Genomic DNA, 23851 nt, shown 5'->3' with positions numbered 1-23851 from the left:
GAACAATCATCATAAAACCATTAACATCTGCTTTATGAGAACAATCATCATAAAACCATTAACATCTGCTTTATGAGAACAATCATCATAGAACCATTAACATCTGCTTTATGAGAACAATCATCATAGAACCATTAACATCTGCTTTATGAGAACAATCATCATAAAACCATTAACATCTGCTTTATGAGAACAATCATCATAGAACCACTAACATCTGCTTTATGAGAACAATCATCATAAAACCATTAACATCTGCTTTATGAGAACAATCATCATAAAACCATTAACATCTGCTTTATGAGAACAATCATCATAAAACCATTAACATCTGCTTTATGAGAACAATCATCATAGAACCATTAACATCTGCTTTATGAGAACAATCATCATAGAACCATTAACATCTGCTTTATGAGAACAATCATCATAGAACCACTAACATCTGCTTTATGAGAACAATCACTACACATGTGATCAGTTATTGACTGAGGAGAACACGTCACCTTCACTTTCAGAACAAAGGAGAACAACAGAGCAGATGTAAACCATCATTAGAACTCCTTCCATCAGATGTAGTGTCTACTGAGCGTGCTCCAACACTCAGAGGTCACATGATCCACGTCCACTGAGCTCAGCTCACCTCACAGAGAAGAACAGAGAAGGTTCCACAAGCTGCTGATGATTCTTCAACATCTGCTCCATCTATGATGTCCCATAATCCTCATCATCATCACTTATAGAATAAACCCACAGCCCCTCTACTGTGATTGGACCATCATCATCATCACAATGAGTGGGTTAGAGGTGGTCTGTACCAGAAAAACAGCTGTGCTCCTTTCCCCCCCCCCCCCCCCACCATTGGCTGTAGGACTAAGCGTCTGGAGGGAAAAAACAGGAGGAGGAGCTCTGTGTGAAAACACTGAGGAAACCTGAAGCTCCTCCCACCCCAGAACATTTAAAGACACACACACGCGCACACACGGGTTGGATGGACAAACCTGTGCTCACACTGAGTATAAACCATGTTCCACTTGTGTCTGCTACTGAATATAAACATTAACCTGAATATAAACCAATAATCTACTGAACATAAACAATAATCTACTGAATATAAACATTAACCTGAATATAAACCAATAATCTACTGAACATAAACAATAATCTACTGAATATAAACATTAACCTGAATATAAACCAATAATCTACTGAACATAAACAATAATCTACTGAATATAAACATTAACCTGAATATAAACCAATAATCTACTGAACATAAACAATAATCTACTGAATATAAACATTAACCTGAATATAAACCAATAATCTACTGAACATAAACAATAATCTACTGAATATAAACATTAACCTGAATATAAACCAATAATCTACTGAACATAAACAATAATCTACTGAATATAAACATTAACCTGAATATAAACCAATAATCTACTGAACATAAACAATAATCTACTGAATATAAACATTAACCTGAATATAAACCAATAATCTACTGAACATAAACAATAATCTACTGAATATAAACATTAACCTGAATATAAACCAATAATCTACAAATGAGACGCACAAACATTCACACATTAATAGTTAATAGCAGTGATCTCCCAAAAATAAAAGTAGCAGGTTAAAAAAAAAGTGGAATGATAAATCTAACAGTGATAAATCTAACGGTGATAAATCTAACGGTGATAAATCTAACGGTGATAAATCTAACGGTGATAAATCTAACGGTGATAAATCTAACGGTGATAAATCTAACGGTGATAAATCTAACGGTGATAAATCTAACGGTGATAAATCTAACGGTGATAAATCTAACGGTGATAAATCACTGCAGCAACGCTGTGTGACAACTCGGGGAAAACTCTCTGGAAAATTGTGCTAAAATGATGCTTTATGGTGATTTTTGGTGCATTATATTAGTGTAATTGTGGCTTTTTTTTGTCTAATTTGTAACACTTTTGAGTTTTTATTTTCATGATGCATTTACAAGTTGAAATCTAAAAAAATCTGTTTTGTTAGGAAACAGATTATTTTAGGAATAAAAAATAAAAAAAGTCAATAAAAAATGAAAAATTGCCTATTTCATTGAGAAAAAGAAATAAAGGCAAAAATCGAAATAAAAAACAAAAAATGATTTCAGTGAAAAAAAAATAAAAAAAATAATTTCTAAAAAAGATTAGGACACTACTGAGGAATTGTTGTCATGATGTTGAAAAAAATGTCAAAGTCTGAAATTGAAAAATAAAATTGAGCAGCACTTCCCCCTACATTTGTGATTTTGGTAATATTCTTTCTTCCCTGTGTTATAATTCCCAGTATTGATGTGACGTTTGGGTGACATCACTGATTATTCATCTTCTTACTGCCAATACCAGACTTTTCCGTGATTCAGAAGGTGATTTGATCTGCAGATGGGAGAGTCTGAGGCGTGTGCTTGGTGGCGAATGAGATGAACTCTCACCAGACTTTAAGATTTAGAAAATCACAAAAGTGCTTAAAGTGTTGAAAACTTTAATCTTTCATGGATTTTAAGGACTCTTTTGGTTCGAAAGGGGTACGGAATCATGTTTAAGAGTAGGAGGTGAGAGGAAAAAAAATACAAAAATAATAATAATAATAATAAAATAATGATAATAATAATAATATATTTAGTAGAAGGCTGCCAGAAAGCAAGTAGCCAGAGATTCTGGCCGCCTACGCTTCTGGACATCACTGTAATAATAATCCATATTTTGAATGTGACACAATAAAGTCTGATCAGACAGAAACTGTATGGATTATTAGACACTAGACACAGCTATAGCTGAGTGCTGCCACCTGCTGGTCATCCTTCATCATGTCTATGAGGGGATTTTAAATCACAAAATCACCACCAACGGGCACTGGGGTCTGTTCCATAAAGGAGGTTCATCAAACTCTGAGTTTATCCATAAACTCTGGGTCAACATACCCCACCATGTAAACTCTGGGTATCTGATTCCATTACAACTGGTATGAAGTGGGTTAATCAACCCTGAGTAAAAGCCATCATCAATGGAGCAAAGATAACACTCTCTACCATGGCAACCACCTGGATAGGTGGTTGCCATGGTAGAGAGTGATTTATTCACCCTGATGGGTGAAATAATCAGGTGTTTATAGAGCTATATGAGCCTGTTCTAAAGGTGCATTCACACTGAATGTGACTTCAGTGACTATAGTCGCCCGCACTTGAAAACCCTCGGCCTGACATTTGAAAAATCCTCAAAATACCAATGTTTTGGGGGACTTCCGGTCGCGTGTGGGTGAAGATGTGAGAGCTCGGCTCCAGACTGGACTTCCACTTATCACCCTTTAAATCAGATTTTGTGTTTAAGTGTCTCTCAGCACATTCCAATGTCAGGGGGAGACGAAAAGGGCTGCAACATGGCGTTGAGGAACAAGAGGAGAAACACGGATATTGAAGATGTGACTAGCACTGACAAGGCTATGCTAGCAGAAACGGCCTTGTTAGCTTTTATTCGGGACACCATAAACGAGACCATGACCAAAGCAATGTCAGAACTGGAAAACAAGATTTTTAAACAGCTATCGGAGTTTTAGTTTATGTTTCAACAGGATGTTAAATGAGATGAGAACAGACATTAACCGGAGGATAGAGGAGGCCGTGTGGAAAATAGAGACGGTGTCACGCCGACTGGACAAAGCCGAAATGAGCATTGAGGAGGTGGAATCACTCAGCACGGAGATCAAATAGGCTTCACCAATTTCCACTGGATGCGGCTCAGCTAGGTTACGTCACCGCCGCGTCACCAGAGCTGATAGGTTTCCACTTTAGTCTATGTGTTCATTTCCACCAGGTCCACTGTGGTGTGTGTCTGCTCCTTCATAGATGTGGTATCCAGTGTCCTCCACCAGATATACACAGGACTTCTATTTCTGGTGGAGCACGACGCATCAATCAGCACAGAGCAAATGAAGCTAAACAGGAAATTAAGCACGTACTCCGCAATAAAATGTCGGGTTACTTTTCAAAATAATACACTTCAGATTATATTTCAAGTAACTTCATCACCAAGATGTAATAATGTGTAAAAATAAAATCACATTCACTATATTGTTTCCTCTCATACTGTAACTCACTGTAAACTGCAGCAACTTTGATTTAGTTCATGTTTTACTGGTTTTACAGTTTTATCTCTTCTCTGTTGATAAAAAATGTGTTTATGACAAATCCAGAGTCCAACCTTCTTGTTCTCCTTCGTTAGGAACACTGACCTGTTTATTGTTGCGTTCTCATGCGATTATATAAATATCGTGAGAACTGATCTGTCTCGTGACGTCACAGTCCTTCAACCAAAGAGCACCACAGAGACGGCCCCTCCGACATCCACCGTTGTAAGACTTCTGAACGACACAACTAAAGAAATGATCATCAGAGCGGCATTTAAAACGGTGGAAGGGAAACGGATATTTTTTTACCATGACTACGCGACGCAGTGATGGATAAACGTAGAGCATACCTGCCAATCAAAAGGCTCTGAAGGCGGAGGGGCGAGCATCAGATTCCATACACCGATGACCCGGATGCGTGTATTCCTGGACTCAGGGACGGTCACGTACGAGAGCGCAGACCAGTCCGCTCAGGATTTAAGATCCAAAGGATTCACGATACCGCCGGGACCCGAGGGCAATCCGAGAGGAGCGACGCAGGATTGTTATAAAAAACCTAAAGCAGCATAACCTTAGTAATGATGTGAACATGTCTGTGGTAGGGCTCTATAAAGTTAGGGTTAGAGTTAATGGAATCATTGACGGAATCACAAAATCAGCATGAAACGCCATCATCGTGGGGCAAAGAATGTTTTTTATGGGGAAATGTTTCCAGGGACCACTTATTAGTAGCCCCGCCCTCCCTCCTCCTGTCCTGGCTGCATTAAACTCATTCACCACAAACACCGTCTAAAACAACACAAATCATCACTGACTCATAAACACAGAACCACCAGTGCCTGTTTAACTTTGCTGTGCCTGTGAAGCTCCGCCCGTTTTTTGTGTAGCACAGCGGCGCTCTGTGAGAATGTGATCAGCTTTAATCATCTTCACCTGCTCAGTGATCGATCTGTTATGTCTGACTAACTTAGGGTGTACTCACTGTGAGGTAGTGTGGCTTTCAGTGGCTATTCAAAGTGAATGAAGAGACATCTCAGGCAGGAAGTTGCAAAATCTGTGTCCATTTTATTTACAGTGCCTCCCAAACATCTACAGAATGCTGGTACCATGATGTGTCTTCCTCCAAAGATCAAGCACAAATGGACCAACCCTGAACAAAGCACACACCTGCCTTTTATTCTCAGGCCCACCCATTGGCCCATCCCCTTACTGGGCGTAGCTCCTGGTGAGGTCACCAATGACCTCACCAGTCTGGAGTATAAAACCAGGAAATGTTGATAGCACTCCCCTTTTAGGTGCCACATGGAGCAGGTAAGGATGAATGTAGTTTAGTAAATGTGTATGTGGAACAGAGTGTGTGCTGTTCAACTACAGGGACAAGTGGAGTTTAAGACTCACTTCGTCACACTCACACTGGTAACCAGGGCCGTTCCTAACCAGCTCTGTACATGTGTGAAACCATGGGGGGCCATTGTCTGGTCTGCGTAGGTGTGAACTGCACCACAGGGGGGTTAACGGCCCGATGGTCCTGCTAGAAGAGGTGGTCCAAACACCATGCTAGACTGGCATGGTTGGCCGCGCATGCGCACGCACAACTCGACTCGACCCCCGCGCAAAATGTGATGACGTTGGTACCACGCGACGCTTTACGGCACATAAACATCCACATTCCACAATGATAGCGGTGTCAGAAGTGGTCGTTAGCTGATATATATGAACAACACCACAGAGAACTCATGGAGGAAGAGGACAACATGACCATCAGGACTTCTCTTTGTTCAGCCAACAGCGGGACAGTAACGGAGTGTAGCAGCTCATCATCAGGTCTGTCCGGGTATTTCCGAGGGTATAAATATACATATAAACACATATTACTGGTATATTAACCCATAGAAACCAGAAAATATGGAAATGGTACATTGTACTGCTGCTAATGTATAAAGGGAATAAAGATGGTGGATTTGCTCGAAGTGTTGGACCTGGTAAACGTAATAGAGAATAGAAAAATCTAAAGAGATTGAAAAATATGACCAAAACAGAATATAAAGATATTCACGGAGCACCTGAAGAGACTAATTTGATTTTTTCTGTACTTCTAAACAATCTAAATATACAACAAAATGCATTTAAGGGCTAAAAAAGTGGATTTAACATGATATGTCCTCTTTAAGTGGTAAGTGGTAAATGGACATGATTTATATAGAGTTTTATCACCACTGTAACAGTCTCTAAGCTTTACATATCAGCTCATTCACCAGTGGGACAGGACTGACATGCAAGGCACTAGTCGACCACTGGGAGAAACTTAGGGTTCAGTGTCTTGCCCAAGGACACTTCGACACATAGTCAGGTACTGGGATCGAACCCCCAACCTCTTGATCAGAAGACGACCCTCTACCACCTGAGCCACGGATTTTATCCCTTAAATACATAAACAAGATTTTAAGCTAATTTTAAACTATTTTCCTCTTCTCATATAAACATTAACTCAGTAAATGAATTATAAAATGATGAGTTGACATTTTAACAGTCCAGTTATTATGAGCTCACCAGTAGCTCTTTGGTTTCACTCCTGTTCCCGTACATATTGTTAGTGAACGTTTCAGATGTTCTCAGCTCCGTTGTTCACAGCCAGAGGTCGTTTATAGGGCGACTTTCTCATCATGTGATTGGCTCACCTGTTGAGGTGCACCACGGAGAATCATGTACGCACACGGAGCAGTATGAGCGACACATGTACCCAGCGTTACGCGCTAGGAGAACTCACAGATCACCTCAACAGTACGGTTATCATAAAATCCCACGGTCGCACACCTTTAGGAACCACTGCTTTACAGGATCACAATGAGTAAAGGCTGGTCTAATGTGATACAGTGTGAAATAAACACTAAGATTATCATCATCATCAGTGTCAGATCAATGCTTGTTATAAACGTGTAATAAACAAAGATCAACTTTACCTGAATAGAACCAAAGTCCACGTTCTCATAGTGGAAGTGAGCACACTCTGCTAGTTTAGGGAAGTGACCTTTAGTGAAGGATAGCCTGGAATCATAACACACACACACACACACACACACACACAGTTAAACTCTATCAGTTGTGAGTGTTGAAGCACTGAGAGATGTTTGAGGAAACACTGCACAAAGGGTTAAACAAAGTCCAAATGTAGTTATTGTGCTGCTAGTGATTAATAAAAGGGTCTTTGTGGCTTTGACACATTATTGTTTTTATTGTAAAACTATTGATAAAAAATAAATGGTTTATATCACCTATTGTCATTTAGAGTAAAAATATAGAAATATTGACAAATAAATGTATTTTGTCAAAATTCTTGTTGTTTTCATTTGTAATTTGTGGTTGATTAAAACTATCATTAGGAGGACACAGTGCAGGTATGGAGGTGATGACATCATTCTGAAGGTAGAAATCAACGTTAAAACAGGACAAAGTCATGTTAAAAAAGGACAATTTTTTTATTTACCAGAACACATCAGGTCATTAAAGTCTCACTGTTATTTTATGAAACTTGGCAGCTCTGGAGACTATAAATATGAATATTATTTTTTTAATACATAAAATATGCTGTTTTTAAAGGTGTGCCCTGACTTTTGCACACAACTTTATATATATATATACAGTATATATATATATACAGTATATATATATATATATATATATATATAAACATGAAATAATGTGTGTGTACTCACTTCTTAACGTTCTTCACCTTCATGCTCGCTGTGCTGCTGCTACAGGAGCGACTCAGAGGCTCCGCCCTCAGCTCAGGGAGCTCAGCACTTCTAGCCTAGAAAACAAACAAACATTTCCTCTAAAAACTACACACACACGTCTGCCTCATCAATGCTAATGCTAATGCTAAGCTGTGGTGTTTGTTAGCCTGCTCTGCAGGGGTCACTGTATATCAGTCTGTTTAGAATCAACTACACCAGGGTTTCTCAAATAGGGTATGTGTACCCCTAGGAGTACGCCATGACACCACAGGGGGTACCTGAGAAAGAGGGAAATGAACAATCAAATTAAAATATAAAAAATATGGGGTTTTATAATGTGTATTTTTAGTTTAAAATAATAATCATTATAATGATGATGTAAAACAAATAGGGAGGAGTTTGATCTCCAGTGGGCCACAGATTTTATGATGAAAAATGAGTCATTTCAACATCATTGTTCTCTAGTTTACACTTCATACATATATTTTTAGGGATGTAACGATTCACTCAACTCATACCATTCAATTCACAATTTTACAAAGACTGTAGACAAATGACTGAAAAACTATTATTTTTTCTTCAAAAATAAAAAAACTTATTTTCTTTTATCTTTCAATGTCAAAAGAATCCCTTGATAAACTATGCAAAGTAATGCAATTTAATTAAAAATAAATCCTGAAATAAAAAAAACAATACAAATGAAGAAGAAGCCTATTCATTTAAATTCTGGCTCTACAGTAAACTACGCTAAACTACATAATAGTTCTTTTTCTTTTTAAAAGTGAAACTGAACATTTATTTTGTGCCTTAATAATTGGACTTTAAAACAGGATTTCACATGTTCTTTATTTCTCACCTCTTTCATTTTGTCTTGGAGAAGCCAACATGCTTCCACACTTCTGATTTAAAACACGGTGGTGCGTCCTGAATTTCAAATTCTCTGTTGTTAAAAAAGTACTGCGATTCAATTTCAGAGTACTGATGTGAACCGTGACACCTTTAAATCAATTTTTAACTGCCTCATGATTAATATTTACATTTACTAGATTGTGTGACCAATTTAGATTTAATTAAGGGAAATATTATGTAATAATTTGAGGAAAATTAAAGGATTTTGTAGGAATTTTGAGTTTTTTTCAACAGTTTAACATTAAAAATGATGTGATAAAAGCAAGAGTCTCTGGTCTTCGGAGAGAAAGGACGTGTGTTCACTCGCTCCAATAACACGACATTGTGAGATTAACAGCTTACAGCTGCAGCTAGACAGCCTGAGAAATAAAACTTGGGCCCAAGACGAAAAGAAAAATGGTTAAAAAACCGCCTGCAGGCCATACACAACCTGATCCGGGTTTGGAGGAGGTCAAGGAGATGATACAAAACCTCAAAAACGATCTATCTGCACGAATCACAGCCGAGATAAAGTCGTTGGAAAAGACGCTGGAAAGATCACGGGAAAGCCTTCAAAGTGAAGTAAAGGTACTGGAACAACAGAATGTAAAGAATGCTGAAGAGCTAAAACTGCTAAACGCGAGGGTTGAAGAGCTGGAACAAAAGGAAAGAGAGAAAGATGTCATCATTACAGGCCTAAAGATAAAACCCAGGTTGAGACAGACAACGGAAGCGAGTGACGAAGACACAAAATCGATTGAACAACAGGTCATTGATTACCTGGAGTCAAAGGACATTGTCCTGAACCCTAACAACATCAACTCCTGCCAAAGCGTAATGACAAGAGCTGTAAAAATCACCTTCACGAATGTGAAATTTAAAGGACAACTATTGAAGCAAGGCAAGAAACTGAAGGAAACAAAGGTTTTCATGAATGAACACCTGACAAAACAAAACCCAAGCATCGCATGGAAGGCACGCCAAATAAAAAAAGGAGGAAAAATTCTCAAGACGTGGACAAGAAACTGCAGGATTTATATCACACCACTGGGAGAAGAGAACAGAAAACCAATCCTCATCAAAACGATGGAAGACTTGGGAAAATACGAAGGTTCCACCTAAACAACAACATTACTAATGGTAATCATGGACATGGACCCAGATCAATATAAACACTGGAAACAAGACTCAGACTGTGATTACTTTTCGGACACTGAATTCAATGTGGCACTGTCAGAAACTTGGTTAAATGAACAAAAAGGTATGAACTTTACAATAAAAGGCATTATACATAAAAGATAACAATGAAATGGAGAATGTGTAACAGTAAAAATAACAAGACCAAAGGGAGAGAACATATTAATCTGTTGTTTGTCTCCTGATTGACAACATCCACCCAGAAACACACGCAAACACATGCAAAAAATAAATAAATAAATAAATAAAAATACATTATATAAAAAATATCTTAAAGACAAAACATTGAAAACAGAACTACATCCTATGGAAATGACAACAAATACTACAAACCAAATCACTGAAGATCATCTATTCTTCCCTTATTGGGTCACATTTAAATTACTGCTCAGAAATCTGGGGAAACACCTACAAAACGCATCTTGAATCTTTATTTAAACTTACAAAAAAAAAAAAGCAAATAGAATTCTATTTAAACCACCACACAACACACACACAAACAAACTAATTGAAAAGGCCAAATACCTAAAACTGCAAGAAATAATACACTACAACACACAAATTCTCGCATTTAGGGCCTCACTTAAAACACTCCCATATCAAATACAAAAACGTTTCACATACAAACACACTGCTTATAAACTAAGACATAGTAATGTGTTTATACGAGAAAGGGTTAAATCTAACACTGGAAAACACAGCACTGTCAATAGCTATTAACAGCTAGAATAACCTTGATGCAGAGACAAAACAAGGAACTTCGAAAGACGATGAAGTTTTCTTTTGAACTGGAGGAACGTAAACAAAGTCGGGGAAAGAAATCTGCAGGGAACAAGGACGACACGAACAACGATGGAGAGGAGGAATGAAAGAAGACAACACTGACTACAGATGAGAATACATCCTACATAAAAAAGGACAAAAAAATAAATAAATAAATAAAATTGTGTTCAGAACAACCTAAGACTGTTTGACCAGAGAGACAAGCTTTGATGTAAATTTTCTGTGTACAAAACAGGGGACGGGACTTGGATAAGCAAACTGCTTCTCTCGTCTCCTTTTTCGGCATGGACAAAAAAAAAAAAAAAAAAAAAAAAAAAAAGGAATAGCAAAGCTTCTGTGAATGCAACCATGTCGGAAATAAACTGAATAAATAAATAAATAAATAAGAGGAACACTGTGAGAACCTGTAAATATTGTTTCATTTACTTTCTCCTGAGGGATGAATGGGATGCTCCAAAGATCCAGATTTGGTCGATAGGCCATGGGTCAGACACATGACCTAGGGCTTCATTGAACAATGCAAAGGTGACCCAGACTTCCCTACATTTCTCCACTAGCATTACATCATTCACCAGCAGGAGAAATGTGCTAAAGTGACCAGCTTTGATCATGTGATGACTCCCGTGCTATTGGAGGAGTTGTCCACTAAATACTGTTACTACACACAGAAATCGATGACTCAACTGGGGACAAATTCTGTAGCGTTTTTTGTGAAATCAAAGAGTTCGTGCATCCAAGGAGGACGACGCATCGAACCGTGAGCTTCAAGGTAAGACTGTCGCTCACATGATTAGTGCAGTAAAGGCTTTTAATGCTCAGATGAACATTTTCTCTACATTTACAGAGACTTTCTCTCTGAGCAGAAAGTGTTGGATGATGATGTTTGTGCATCTGCAGCTTTGGATAAAGCTGTAGAAAAGTCCTCAGTCATAAACAAACTAGACTGGAATTTAAAGACAGGTTTTGTGACTTTGATCAACTTGAGCCATGTGTGTCCTTTGATACAAATCCCTTCATGTAAGTGGACATAACGTCCTCAGTGCTTTGTTCAACCTGGACACTAGACAGGTGGAGATAGAAGTCCTAACGTAAGCTCGTCAGTCTGTACCACAGATATTTACAGTTGTGTATACACTGCAGCTATGAACATTTAGTGCTTTTTTTGTTCAACTTATTAATACTAATCAGCCTTTTGAACATGAACTTCATAAAGAACAAACACAGAACACGCCTGACTGATGCACATTTACAAAACTCACTCAGAGCTAGTGTCAGATTATTCATCAGATACAATAACACACTGAGCAGAATACACTAACATACTGTACATTCTACTAAACATGTTCAGAAAGGACTTTAGAACTTGTGTTGACAACATGAATGATGTGTTAAAAGTGATTATTTGTTCCTCCTCAGTGTCAGATATCAGAACCAGCTCATTGTTCTAGATGTTCCTGCTGTCCTCTAAGTACACGACGTTGATCATGTGATTCTCAGATATCAAATATTGATCAAACAACAGCAAATCAATATTCATCATTTCTGATCAACAGGACTCCAACATGGGCTCTCCTCTCCATGTTACCATGGAGACGACCTCATTTCTACAGGAAGGAACACACGGAGGAGGAGGATAGCACCAGCTAGAGAAAGTTAAATAGAATATTCAAATGATTTCAGCTCTTCCTGTACTGTATGTCTATTTCTGTGATAGTATGTATTGTTTTTTAATTGTGCAAAATAGATAAATACAAATAAATAAATAAAAACTATTTAAAAAAACAAAACCACGTCTAAAACAGGTCAAAAATACTAAAAGGAGAAAGAAAGAAAGGAGAGCTGACATGACTACTGGTGGTTATGTAACCGTGTCTGAATAGTCCCTCCACTAGCGGAACAAATCACAACCGAACTGGGGGCGGGGCTAATGACCGGGCCCTTTAAACCCATTTAAAAATACACACGCCCACAACCCTAACCCTGGCTTCCAAGCATCACAGAGAGCGACTATGTCATTATGAAGTAAAATAAAACAATAGAACAACATTAGGACGTTAGGACGTTACTAACACATTAAAACATCTCAATGATATTATTTTAACCATTTCACCTCAGAGCCTGTATCAGTAGATATAGAGTTTATTTACACTAACACAGTGACACACATGTTCACTATCACTATTTAATATGAACTATTATAGACATATTCACCACTGTATGAACTATTATAGACATATTCACCACTATATGAACTACTATAGACACATTCACCACTGTATGAACTACTATAGACACATTCACTATCACTATATAAACTACTATAGACATATTCACCACTATATGAACTACTATAGACATATTCACCACTATATGAACTACTATAGACATACTCACCACTATATGAACTACTATAGACACATTCACCACTATATGAACTACTATAGACATATTCACCACTATATGAACTACTATAGACATGTTCACTATCACTATTTAATATGAACTACTATAGACATACTCACCACTATATGAACTACGATAGACATACTCACTACTATATAAACTACTATAGACATATTCACCACTATATGAACTACTATAGACATGTTCACTATCACTATTTAATATGAACTACTATAGACATACTCACCACTATATGAACTACGATAGACATACTCACTACTATATAAACTACTATAGACATATTCACCACTATATGAACTACTATAGACATGTTCACTATCACTATTTAATATGAACTACTATAGACATACTCACCACTATATGAACTACTATAGACATATTCACCACTATATAAACTACTATAGACATACTCACCACTATATGAACTACTATAGACATACTCACCACTGTATGAACTACTATAGACATATTCACTACTATATGAACTACTATAGACATACTCACCACTATATGAACTACTATAGACATACTCACCACTGTATGAACTACTATAGACATATTCACTATCACTATTTAATATGAACTACTATAGACATACTCACCACTATATGAACTACTATAGACATATTCACCACTATATGAACTACTATAGACATATTCACCACTATATGAACTACTATAGACATATTCACCACTATATGAACTACTATAGACATATTCACCACTATATGAACTACTATAGACATATTCACCACTGTATGAACTACTATAGACATATTCACCACTATATGAACTACTATAGACATACTCACCACTATATGAACTACTATAGACATACTCACCACTATATGAACTACTATAGACATATTCACCACTATATGAACTACTATAGACATATTCACCACTATATGAACTACTATAGACATATTCACCACTATATGAACTACTATAGACATATTCACCACTATATGAACTACTATAGACATATTCACCACTATATGAACTACTATAGACATATTCACCACTGTATGAACTACTATAGACATATTCACCACTGTATGAACTACTATAGACATACTCACCACTGTATGAACTACTATAGACATATTCACCACTATATGAACTACTATAGACATACTCACCACTATATGAACTACTATAGACATATTCACCACTATATGAACTACTATAGACATACTCACCACTATATGAACTACTATAGACATACTCACCACTATATGAACTACTATAGACATACTCACCACTATATGAACTACTATAGACATACTCACCACTATATGAACTACTATAGACATACTCACCACTGTATGAACTACTATAGACATATTCACCACTATATGAACTACTATAGACATATTCACCACTATATAAACTACTATAGACATATTCACCACTATATGAACTACTATAGACATATTCACTATCACTATTTAATATGAACTACTATAGACATATTCACCACTGTATGAACTACTATAGACATACTCACCACTATATGAACTACTATAGACATATTCACCACTATATGAACTACTATAGACATATTCACTATCACTATTTAATATGAACTACTATAGACATATTCACCACTATATGAACTACTATAGACATATTCACCACTATATGAACTACTATAGACATATTCACCACTATATGAACTACTATAGACATACTCACCACTATATGAACTACTATAGACATACTCACCACTATATGAACTACTATAGACATATTCACCACTATATGAACTACTATAGACATATTCACCACTATATAAACTACTATAGACATATTCACTATCACTATTTAATATGAACTACTATAGACATATTCACCACTGTATGAACTACTATAGACATACTCACCACTATATAAACTACTATAGACATATTCACCACTATATGAACTACTATAGACATATTCACCACTATATGAACTACTATAGACATATTCACCACTATATGAACTACTATAGACATATTCACCACTATATGAACTACTATAGACATACTCACCACTATATGAACTACTATAGACATATTCACCAATATATGAACTACTATAGACATATTCACCACTATATAAACTACTATAGACATATTCACCACTATATGAACTACTATAGACATATTCACTATCACTATTTAATATGAACTACTATAGACATATTCACCACTATATGAACTACTATAGACATATTCACCACTATATGAACTACTATAGACATATTCACCACTATATGAACTACTATAGACATTCACCACTATATGAACTACTATAGACATACTCACCACTATATGAACTACTATAGACATATTCACCAATATATGAACTACTATAGACATATTCACCACTATATGAACTACTATAGACATATTCACCACTATATGAACTACTATAGACATATTCACCACTATATGAACTACTATAGACATATTCACCACTATATGAACTACTATAGACATACTCACCAATATATGAACTACTATAGACATATTCACCACTATATGAACTACTATAGACATATTCACCACTATATGAACTACTATAGACATATTCACCACTATATGAACTACTATAAACATACTCACCACTATATGAACTACTATAGACATATTCACCACTATATGAACTACTATAGACATATTCACCACTATATGAACTACTATAGACATACTCACCACTATATGAACTACTATAGCCATACTCACCACTATATGAACTACTATAGCCATATTCACCACTATATGAACTACTATAGACATACTCACCACTATATGAACTACTATAGACATACTCACCACTATATGAACTACTATAGACATACTTCACCACTATATGAAACTACTATAGACATACTCACCACTAGTATGAACTACTATAGACATACTCACCACTATATGAACTACTATAGACATATTCACCACTATATGAACTACTATAGACATACTCACCTACTATATGAACTACTATAGACATATTCACACTATATGAACTACTATAGACATATTCACCACTATATGAACTACTATAGACATATTCACCACTATATGAACTACTATAGACATATTCACCACTATATGAACTACTATAGACATATTCACCACTAGTAATGAACCTACTATAGACATATTCACCACTGTATGAACTACTATAGACATACTCACCACTGTATGAACTACTATAGACATATTCACCACTATATGAACTACTATAGACATACTCACCACTGTATGAACTACTACAGACATACTCACCACTATATGAACTACTATAGACATATTCACCACTATATGAACTACTATAGACATATTCACCACTATATGAACTACTATAGACATATTCACCACTATATGAACTACTATAGACATACTCACCACTATATGAACTACTATAGACATACTCACCACTATAATGACTCTATAGACATACTCACCACTATATGAACTACTATAGACATATTCACCACTATATGAACGACTATAGACATACTCACCACTATATGAACTACTATAGACATACTCACCACTATATGAACTACTATAGACATATTCACCACTATATGAACTACTATAGACATATTCACCACTATAGGAACTACTATAGACATACACACCACTATTGAACTACTATAGACATATTCACCACTATATGAACTACTATAGACATACTCCACCACTATATGAACTACTATAGACATACTCACCACTATATGAACTACTATAGACATATTCACTATCACTATTTAATATGAACTACTATAGACATACTCACCACTATATGAACTACTATAGACATACTCACCACTATATGAACTACTATAGCCATATTCACCACTATATAAACTACTATAGACATATTCACTATCACTATTTAATATGAACTACTATAGACATATTCACCACTGTATGAACTACTATAGACATACTCACCACTATATGAACTACTATAGACATACTCACCACTATATGAACTACTATAGACATATTCACCACTATATGAACTACTATAGACATATTCACCACTATATGAACTACTATAGACATATTCACCACTATATAAACTACTATAGACATATTCACCACTATATGAACTACTATAGACATATTCACTATCACTATTTAATATGAACTACTATAGACATATTCACCACTATATGAACTACTATAGACATACTCACCACTATATGAACTACTATAGACATACTCACCACTATATGAACTACTATAGCCATATTCACCACTATATGAACTACTATAGACATATTCACCACTATATGAACTACTATAGACATATTAACTATCACTATTTAATATGAACTACTATAGACATATTCACCACTGTATGAACTACTATAGACATACTCACCACTATATGAACTACTATAGACATATTCACCACTATATGAACTACTATAGACATATTCACTATCACTATTTAATATGAACTACTATAGACATATTCACCACTATATGAACTACTATAGACATATTCACCACTATATGAACTACTATAGACATATTCACCACTATATGAACTACTATAGACATATTCACCACTATATGAACTACTATAGACATATTCACCACTATATAAACTACTATAGACATATTCACCACTATATGAACTACTATAGACATATTCACTATCACTATTAATATGAACTACTATAGACTATTCACACCACTATATGAACTACTATAGACATACTCACCACTATATGAACTACTATAGACATACTCACCACTATATGAACTACTATAGCCATATTCACCACTATATGAACTACTATAGACATATTCACCACTATATGAACTACTATAGACATATTAACTATCACTATTTAATATGAACTACTATAGACATATTCACCACTATATGAACTACTATAGACATACTCACCACTATATGAACTACTATAGACATATTCACCACTATATGAACTACTATAGACATATTCACTATCACTATTTAATATGAACTACTATAGACATATTCACCACTATATGAACTACTATAGACATACTCACCACTATATGAACTACTATAGACATACTCACCACTATATGAACTACTATAGACATATTCACCACATATGAACTACTATAGACATATCTCACCACTATATGAACTACTATAGACATACTCACCACTATATGAACTACTATAGACATATTCACCACTATATGAACTACTATAGACATATTCACCACTATATGAACTACTATAGACATACACACCACTATATGAACTACTATAGACATATTCACCACTATATGAACTACTATAGACATACTCACCACTATATGAACTACTATAGACATACTCACCACTATATGAACTACTATAGACATATTCACTATCACTATTTAATATGAACTACTATAGACATACTCACCACTATATGAACTACTATAGACATACTCACCACTATATGAACTACTATAGCCATATTCACCACTATATAAACTACTATAGACATATTCACTATCACTATTTAATATGAACTACTATAGACATATTCACCACTGTATGAACTACTATAGACATACTCACCACTATATGAACTACTATAGACATACTCACCACTATATGAACTACTATAGACATACTCACCACTATATGAACTACTATAGCCATATTCACCACTATATGAACTACTATAGACATATTCACCACTATATAAACTACTATAGACATATTCACCACTATATGAACTACTATAGACATATTCACTATCACTATTTAATATGAACTACTATAGACATATTCACCACTATATGAACTACTATAGACATACTCACCACTATATGAACTACTATAGACATACTCACCACTATATGAACTACTATAGCCATATTCACCACTATATGAACTACTATAGACATATTCACCACTATATGAACTACTATAGACATACTCACCACTATATGAACTACTATAGACATACTCACCACTATATGAACTACTATAGACATATTCACCACTATATGAACTACTATAGACATACTCACCACTATATGAACTACTATAGACATACTCACCACTATATGAACTACTATAGACATACTCACCACTATATGAACTACTATAGACATACTCACCACTATGAACTACTATAGAAACTATACTCACCACTATATGAACTACTATAGACATATTCACCACTATATAAACTACTATAGACATATTCACCCACTATATGAACTACTATAGACATATTAAACTATCACTATTTAATATGAACTACTATAGACATATTCACCACTGTATGAACTACTATAGACATACTCACCACTATATGAACTACTATAGACATATTCACCACTATATGAACTACTATAGACATATCACTATCACTATTTAATATGAACTACTATAGACATATTCACCACTATATGAACTACTATAGACATATTCACCACTATATGAACTACTATAGACATATTCACCACTATATGAACTACTATAGACATATTCACCACTATATGAACTACTATAGACATACTCACCACTATATGAACTACTATAAACATATTCACCACTATATGAACTACTATAGACATACTCACCACTATATGAACTACTATAGACATACTCACCACTATATGAACTACTATATGAACTACTATAGACATACTCACCACTATATGAACTACTATAGACATACTCACCACTATATGAACTACTATAGACATACTCACCACTATATGAACTACTATAGACATATTCACCACTATATGAACTACTATAGACATATTCACCACTATATGAACTACTATAGACATACACACCACTATATGAACTACTATAGACATATTCACCACTATATGAACTACTATAGACATACTCACCACTATATGAACTACTATAGACATACTCACCACTATATGAACTACTATAGACATATTCACTATCACTATTTAATATAAACTACTATAGACATACTCACCACTATATGAACTACTATAGACATACTCACCACTATATGAACTACTATAGACATATTCACTACTATATGAACTACTATAGACATATTCACCACTATATGAACTACTATAGACATACTCACCACTATATGAACTACTATAGACATACTCACCACTATATGAACTACTATAGACATATTCACCACTATATGAACTACTATAGACATATTCACCACTATATGAATTACTATAGACATATTCACCACTATATGAACTACTATAGACATACTCACCACTATATGAACTACTATAGACATACTCACCACTATATGAACTACTATAGACATATTCACCACTATATGAACTACTATAGACATATTCACCACTATATAAACTACTATAGACATATTCACCACTATATGAACTACTATAGACATATTCACTATCACTATTTAATATGAACTACTATAGACATATTCACCACTATATGAACTACTATAGACATACTCACCACTATATGAACTACTATAGACATACTCACCACTATATGAACTACTATAGCCATATTCACCACTATATGAACTACTATAGACATATTCACCACTATATGAACTACTATAGACATACTCACCACTATATGAACTACTATAGACATACTCACCACTATATGAACTACTATAGACATATTCACCACTATATGAACTACTATAGACATACTCACCACTATATGAACTACTATAGACTACTCACCACTATATGAACTACTATAGACATACTCACCACTATATGAACTACTATAGACATACTCACCACTATATGAACTACTATAGACATACTCACCACTATATGAACTACTATAGACATATTCACCACTATATAAACTACTATAGACATATTCACCACTATATGAACTACTATAGACATATTAACTATCACTATTTAATATGAACTACTATAGACATATTCACCACTGTATGAACTACTATAGACATACTCACCACTATATGAACTACTATAGACATATTCACCACTATATGAACTACTATAGACATATTCACTATCACTATTTAATATGAACTACTATAGACATATTCACCACTATATGAACTACTATAGACATATTCACCACTATATGAACTATAGACATATTCACCTACTAATGAACTACTATAGACATATCACCACTATATGAACTACTATAGACATACTCACCACTATATGAACTACTATAGACATATTCACCACTATATGAACTACTATAGACATACTCACCACTATATGAACTACTATAGACATACTCACCACTATATGAACTACTATAGACATATTCACCACTATATGAACTACTATAGACATACTCACCACTATATGAACTACTATAGACATACTCACCACTATATGAACTACTATAGACATATTCACCACTATATGAACTACTATAGACATATTCACCACTATATGAACTACTATAGACATACACACCACTATATGAACTACTATAGACATATTCACCACTATATGAACTACTATAGACATACTCACCACTATATGAACTACTATAGACATACTCACCACTATATGAACTACTATAGACATATTCACTATCACTATTTAATATGAACTACTATAGACATACTCACCACTATATGAACTACTATAGACATACTCACCACTATATGAACTACTATAGCCATATTCACCACTATATGAACTACTATAGACATATTCACTATCACTATTTAATATGAACTACTATAGACATATTCACCACTGTATGAACTACTATAGACATACTCACCACTATATGACTACTATAGACATACTCACCCACTATATGAACTACTATAGACATATTCACCACTATATGAACTACTATAGACATATTCACCACTATATGAACTACTATAGACATATTCACCACTATATAAACTACTATAGACATATTCACCACTATATGAACTACTATAGACATATTCACTATCACTATTTAATATGAACTACTATAGACATATTCACCACTATATGAACTACTATAGACATACTCACCACTATATGAACTACTATAGACATACTCACCACTATATGAACTACTATAGACATATTCACCACTATATGAACTACTATAGACATATTCACCACTATATGAACTACTATAGACATACTCACCACTATATGAACTACTATAGACATACTCACCACTATATGAACTACTATAGACATATTCCACCACTATATGAACTACTATAGACATACTCACCACTATATGAACTACTATAGACATACTCACCACTATATGAACTACTATAGACATACTCACCACTATATGAACTACTATAGACATACTCACCACTATATGAACTACTATAGACATACTCACCACTATATGAACTACTATAGACATATTCACCACTATATAAACTACTATAGACATATTCACCACTATATGAACTACTATAGACATATTAACTATCACTATTTAATATGAACTACTATAGACATATTCACCACTGTATGAACTACTATAGACATACTCACCACTATATGAACTACTATAGACATATTCACCACTATATGAACTACTATAGACATATTCACTATCACTATTTAATATGAACTACTATAGACATATTCACCACTATATGAACTACTATAGACATATTCACCACTATATGAACTACTATAGACATATTCACCACTATATGAACTACTATAGACATAATCACCACTATATGAACTACTATAGACATACTCACCACTATAGGAACTACTATAGACATATTCACCACTATATGAACTACTATAGACATACTCACCACTATATGAACTACTATAGACATCACTCACCACTATATAGAACTACGATAGACATATTCACCACTATATGAACTACTATAGACATATTCACCCACTATGAACTACTATAGACATACACACCACTATATGAACTACTATAGACATATTCACCACTATATGAACTACTATAGACATACTCACCACTATATGAACTACTATAGACATACTCACCACTATATGAACTACTATAGACATATTCACTATCACTATTTAATATGAACTACTATAGACATACTCACCACTATATGAACTACTATAGACATACTCACCACTATATGAACTACTATAGACATATTCACTACTATATGAACTACTATAGACATATTCACCACTATATGAACTACTATAGACATACTCACCACTATATGAACTACTATAGACATACTCACCACTATATGAACTACTATAGACATATTCACCACTATATGAACTACTATAGACATATTCACCACTATATGAATTACTATAGACATATTCACCACTATATGAACTACTATAGACATACTCACCACTATATGAACTACTATAGACATACTCACCACTATATGAACTACTATAGACATATTCACCACTATATGAACTACTATAGACATACACACCACTATATGAACTACTATAGACATATTCACCACTATATGAACTACTATAGACATACTCACCACTATATGAACTACTATAGACATACTCACCACTATATGAACTACTATAGACATATTCACTATCACTATTTAATATGAACTACTATAGACATACTCACCACTATATGAACTACTATAGACATACTCACCACTATATGAACTACTATAGACATATTCACCACTATATGAACTACTATAGACATACTCA

General features: G+C 34.7%; 1 protein-coding gene across 1 annotated transcript in view; it reads right to left on the bottom strand.

Annotated features, from left to right (window-relative positions):
* Positions 1-23851, bottom strand: part of LOC114475946 (rho GTPase-activating protein 32-like) — a 137647-nt gene that overhangs the window by 57849 nt on the left and 55947 nt on the right. Inside the window, 2 exon segments of the mRNA XM_028467169.1 lie at positions 7137-7221; positions 7890-7984. Coding sequence (XP_028322970.1) covers positions 7137-7221; positions 7890-7984 — 180 coding nt within the window.

This window comes from Gouania willdenowi, chromosome 14 (genome assembly GCF_900634775.1).
Source record: "Gouania willdenowi chromosome 14, fGouWil2.1, whole genome shotgun sequence".
Lineage (NCBI taxonomy): Eukaryota > Metazoa > Chordata > Actinopteri > Blenniiformes > Gobiesocidae > Gouania > Gouania willdenowi.
Note: the sequence above shows the minus strand (reverse complement) of the source record. Positions and strands in the feature narration are given on the sequence as shown.